At 45.0% G+C, this 5,981-nt stretch overlaps 1 protein-coding gene across 1 annotated transcript in view; it reads right to left on the reverse strand.

Annotated features, from left to right (window-relative positions):
* TFB1M (transcription factor B1, mitochondrial) overlaps positions 1-2,739 on the reverse strand; it is a 68,316-nt gene extending 65,577 nt beyond the window's left edge. The window contains exon 1 of the mRNA XM_006882810.1: positions 2,607-2,739. Within this exon, the coding sequence (XP_006882872.1) occupies positions 2,607-2,739 (133 nt within the window). The remainder of the gene's footprint in view (positions 1-2,606) is intronic.
* Positions 2,740-5,981: the final 3,242 nt, after the last annotated feature.

Raw genomic sequence — 5,981 nt, forward strand, 5'->3', positions numbered from 1 at the left:
AAAAAAAAAAGAAAAAGCCTTGCCTGGCAATATGCTCAAAGTATGTGAGATGAAGCTTTGTCCTCTTTGCCTCCAAAGGTACGACTGGTCATTTTTTAAAGATCTTATAGTTGTTCCCTAAGAAGCCCTAGTGATGCAGTGGTTAAGCAAAAGGTCAGTGGACCAAAGTCACCACCTGCTCTGCAGCAAAAGGTCAGTGGTTCGAAGTCATCAGCTGCTCTGGAGAAGGATGTGGCAGTCAGCTCCCAGAAAGATTACAGCCTTAGAACTCTTTCATGGGCAGAACTAAGCTGTCCTGTAGAGTTACTATGGTTAGATGATCCCTTTTCAATTTAACAGGTGAGGCACGAAAGGAGAGTTATGCTGTCTACTCAATGTCACTGACCCAGAGTTGACCTCTATGTCAAAAAATTTAATGGATCTGAGACAAATGGAAGACTTGTGTAGAGTAAAGACAGCCAAGGAGTCACAACCATCTTCTTCAGCAGCTGGGCAGCCTTTTCCATCACTTCCAGGGGTAAGCCCCCTGGCAAGGCTTCCTGTAAGCGCAAGCATTTATCTAGACCAAAGGTGCCATGACCAATGAAGAAGAGATCTCACGGAAAACTGAGGGAAAAATCCAGCCAAAAGCCTTCCAGCCGTCACAGAAAGGCAAAGAGGGCGGAAGAGCAAGTGTTCTGCAGCCATGACCATGAGTTTAACAAGAAGGTGAAGGTGAACCAGGCCGGCCAGGATCAGAACGAGATGAGCACTGCCACCTCCCTCAGCTCCAAGAACACCCAGGGAGCCATCAGCGTAGGGCCATGGACCTCCAGGCTTCTGCTTGGTGAGAGGTTACCGACCTACGCTGACCCTGGGGTCCACCAGTGGAGTGGTTTCAAATAAAACAACACATTGTGGAATTAAAAACAAAACAAAAATTAAAGACTCTTATATGTGACTTTGTTTCATTTCATGGGAAATGAACTTTATGAGCAAGACTTTATGCTCCTTCCAGTTTCTGACTGTTGTTATATACCTTCGAATGGGATCAACTCACAGTAGACCCTCCAACAGGTTTTCTTTCCGAAGCAGTAAATCACAGGGGAGCGGATTGCTCATCTTTCTCCCATGGAGCAGCTGACAGAGTTGAAACATCTGCCTTTGAGATGACAGGGCAATTCCTCACCAATGAAGTTAAATTATAATAAAATGGTAAAACATCAAAACTAAGTGCCCAACAGTAAAGGAGATGAAAAAACATCTTTTTTTTAAAAAAAACCAACACAACAAGCTCTGTTTTCAAAGACCACTAAGGAATGGAGGTAGTACTTAAGAGTATACATTTGTCAAAACTTTAATGAAAAAATTATACCTTTAATGAAAAAAATATATATAAACTTTACATCAGAAAAGGTAAAGTCTTGTTTGTATAATGAAAGTGTGGGTATGTGAATATATTTACAAATGTGTGCTCCCTGGGGCAGAACTTTGACTTGCTATGCAATAGTGGTTCCCCCTCACCAGCTTTGTGCTAGAAAAGCATTTACTGAATGAGTATTTGAGCACTTAGGGATTGCAAAGACTTAACAAGCAGTGGTTCAAATAACGAATTCTTACTGCAGAGCATCAAAGACTTCAGTTTCAATATGGACTGCATTTCAACAGCAAAACAAAAATCCTCACCAGTAGGTCAATAGGCAATGTCATGATGGATGGAGAAAAGACTGAAATTGTCAACCATTTCACCTTATTTAGATCCACAATAGTATTTTTGGCAGCAGCTGTCAAGAGATCAAGAGATGTATTATACTGGACAAGTCTGCTGTCAGGGATCTGTCAATTAAACTGAGGAGCAACGATGTCAGTTTGAAGACTAAGGTGCATCTGATTTAGGACATGGCCTTTTCAATTACTTGCTATGCATCTGAGAACTAGACAATGAAAAAGGATGCCAGAAAAAAAAATGACGACTTTGAAATGTGATGTTGGAGAAGAGTACTGAATATCCCATGGACTGCAAAAAGAAACATCAGATGTGTCCTGGAGAAGGTGTAACCAGAGTGCTCCTTGGAGGCAAAGATGATGAAGGATGTTGCTAAGAGAGGCTATTTCTCAGGTAGGGCCATCACGCTTGAAAGAGGCAAAGACTGTCAAAAGGTAGATTGGTACAGTGACTGCAGCAATGGCCCTCAAATGTGTCAGAGGTTGTGAAGACCGCACTGGATAGCACAGGGTTCAGATGTGTAGTTCATAAGAGTCATTATGGGTCGACTTGACGCAAAACACCTAACATAACAACAACAGTGACACCGAACACGAGAAGTGATGCTCTTGTTCAGCTACAGGTTGCCGATCAAATCACTGCACGAAGTTCAATGAACTCTGAAAGGCACGTGAAAGCACGTGTTCAGATGTCAACACGCCAGGACCCCAATGCTCAGAGCCCTTCCCGGCGCGTGGCTCTCCCTCCGGAGCCTCGGACAGGGTCAAGCTCCCAGGCCACATTCCCTAAACGGGATCCGCACGTGGATCTTGGGGGGTCGTGGACCCCGATAGCGCACGCCCGCCACCCGCCCGGGACCCCAGCCCTCCTCCCCGCGAGACACCCGGGAGCAGCCATCCACCTGTCAGCCTCAAGTCCAGGAGGAAGTTCTGGGACAACTGCTTCAGCGCGTGCAGCTTGTACAACTTAATGATTTCCCGAATCGTGGGCAAGGGCGGGAGGCGCAGGGGGTTTAGCTTCCCCGCAGCAGCCATGAGTGCGTCCGCCGCCTCCCCTGGCCGCCTGAGAAACACCGGGCGGGGAGGAGCCGAGGCGCATCGGCCCGCCTCCGCTTCCACGCCATTGGTCAGCTCGGAGGCGCCGGAAGTTATCGTCGAGGACCGGAAGCCCAGGATGACTCCGGGTGCTTGCGCTACCTCGTGCTGAAAGTTCCGCTGGGTGGGAGGCTGGTGGTTTCCGTCCGAGGCCGGAGAAGGAAGGGAACCGGGCAGGGCGGGTCGCCCTGGCGGGCGGTGGAGGGAGGGGCGGAGGCGCTGACCTGCGGTCCTAGCCATTTTTAAAGTGATCAGCAAGATTTTACTTGCATGTGATATTGATATATTTTTATATATATTTCTGACTTCCATTGGATTCCCTTTTCTTGGAATGTGAGCAAATACAGATCTCTTCCAGTCAGTGGGCAGGTAGTTTTCTTCCAGATATCTTTTTGTTGAAGCATGCCAGTTGGTTTTCTGTAAATTCCTGGGGCCCTATTTTTATTTTTTTCCAACATCTTCAGTGAAACTTGGCCTTCTTCCCTCCGTACTATTGTTATTTGATCATATATGTCTTCTTGAAATGATTCCATATCAACCAGGGATTTTTGGGAGTACGATGACTCTATGGAGTCCTTCCACCTTTTGATGATTCCAACATTAGTCAGTCCTTTGCCCATAAAGTCTTTCAGGATTGCATCTTGAGGCTTGGATTTATTCTTCAGTTCTTTTAGCTCGAGTAATGTCTAGGATATTTATTTTCCTTTTTAAAATTCCAGATCTTTGTACATTTCATTACAATGTTTGGCTCTGTCTTCTTGAACTACCCTTGTTTATCTCTTTTACTTAATCATTTCCCCCCATTGGCATCTCTACACTGAAGATAAAATTTCAGAATCTTGTCCAAAATCTGTTTTGGTCTTTTATTTCTCCCCCCCCCCCTATTTTTGTGATGACCTTTTTGCTTTTCTCATGGGTGATGTCCTTGTTCTCACAACTTGTCTTCTGCCAATACTGTTCGATGCGTCAAATCTATTCTTGAGGTGGTTTTTAAATCCAGGTAGGATAAAAACTCTCGTGACCTTGTTTGATCGATTTAGGAATGCACAAGTAGATGGAAACCTTCACTTTCTTCATAGCTGGTTTTAGTGCTTGGTGTGTATATTTGAATAATAGTTGTGGGAACAGATTGTCTTACCTGAGTGTAAGTATTATCACTGAGATTGTACATCATGATAGATCTTTAAATGTTCTTTTTGATGATGATTGTGACACAATTCCTTATTAAGTTCTCATTCCTGGCATAGTAAATCACTGGATTGTCTGATTCAGAATGGCCCCTCCCAGTTCATCTCAGCTTGGTGGTGCCTAACATGATCTTTTTGCATTCCCTTTCACTTTTTACAACTTCCAATTTTCCTAGGTTCAGACTTCATCCATTTCACATTCCAGCTACTACTGGTTGTTTGCAGCTGTTTCTCCTCATTTTGAGTCTTGCCAGATCAGCACATGAACACTACTCCATCAGCATCTTTAGGAGAAATTCTCCTCTGAGGTGGAAACAATTCCCCAGGTGCTTTTTGAGTGCCTTCCAACCTAAGGGGCTTCCCTTCTGGCCCTGTTTCAATGTCCTGCTGCTCCTCATGGGTTTTTGGAGGGCACATTAATTCAGAAGTGCATGACCCATTCTGCTTCTTCCTATGTCTTAGTCTGGAAGCTCTCCTGAAATCTGTCCACCATGGGCGACCCAGCTGCTGGCTGAAATGCCAGTGGCATAGCTTTTCAGCATCACTGCAACACACAAACCACCACGGTGGGGCTAACAGTTTGTTGTTCAAAATGGCTCCCCTAACCATTGACTTTGACTTTGCCATGTGGGTGGGTAGAAATATGCAAATAGGGTGTGTTACCCTATCCACGAGGGGATTGGCTGTTCTCACCACTAAATTCACCAGATTCAGTGGCAAATTGTGGTAATCTCCCCAACAGCAAAAATGAAGCAGGAGAATGGAGCGTGCTGTTCAGGGCCAGAGATGCTTATACCAGCCATACCGATAGAAGAGTGTAGCAGCCACAGCAGAGAAGCAGCTTTCTGATATGAGAAGAAGCTGGCCTTGGGACTGCTACCCCATGGAACCAAGCTAAGAGCCTTTGGAGAACTCAGGAGGAGAGTCATAATTGGCAAGACTGTAGGCTTTGTAGGGAGTGCTAGTGGTAAGAAGCTGCACTGCAATCTCAAAGTCACACAGTTCAAATCCATGGGCTACTCTATGGGAGAAGGATGGGTGGTCTCCTCCTGTGCAATTTACTGTCTCTGAAAGCCTGCTGAGGGGTCAGCTATACATTAGTTCCAACATGACAACACACAACCGAAACAACAAGGGCTTTGTTACACTTGACTAAAGCCAGGACTGAGATGCCTGTGAGCACATTTTGGAAGTTGGGCTGACTGAGTGACAGTATCTGCTACCAACCTGAATTGTAGCTTTTTTCACTTAATATGGTTCTCTGTGGTCTGTGAGCTTTTGCAACAGATTTTGAACCCAGTAGAGCAGTAAGCTTGATGTTGGGATGAGATTGATGTTCAAAAAAGATGCAGGAGCATGGGGGACATGTCTGACTTCATAGAAATTAATTTTGTGTTGATATTGTTGACGGGAACAGTTCCCCCTTGTGGAGTTTATAGAGATCAGATATGGCCAGCTCCCTGGGGCCCTTGCTCCTTTTACAATTACAGTGTGTCAGATGAACATAACAGTGGTGGTTGGCATACATTATTTCACTTACTCCTCTTGGGAGCCTTATATAAAAAGATATTTTTAATCTCATAGATAAGAAAACAGGCTCAGTTAAAGTGTGTCCCAAGACCACCTGTCCACTAAAGAATAGATACAAGATTCCAATCAGTGGAACTGCAAAACCTTGACTCCTTTTGATCTGCTGTTTCTTACACAAGAATTGTGTGACCTACAAGAGCTGTGGATAAGACATTGAGCTGCTCAGACTATGCAGTTCAGACTCAACAGCTACACTGTGGGGTAAAGATCAAGTGCCTTTTAGGAGGATGCAGAGGCAAACTGCTTCTGTTTGGAGAGTGGTTGGTAGATGAAGGAAGGTAAATGTCTTATGACCACGCTCCTCAGGTATTGTGTTCTTAGGTGCGTGGAGTAGGACCCAGAGCAACCCTATGAACAACAGATGTGAAACCTGCCTATCCTGTGTCATCCTCACACATCCTGACG

Source organism: Elephantulus edwardii, unplaced genomic scaffold (genome assembly GCF_000299155.1).
Source record: "Elephantulus edwardii isolate Elephantulus edwardi_28Jun2011 unplaced genomic scaffold, EleEdw1.0 scaffold00024, whole genome shotgun sequence".
Classification (NCBI taxonomy): domain Eukaryota; kingdom Metazoa; phylum Chordata; class Mammalia; order Macroscelidea; family Macroscelididae; genus Elephantulus; species Elephantulus edwardii.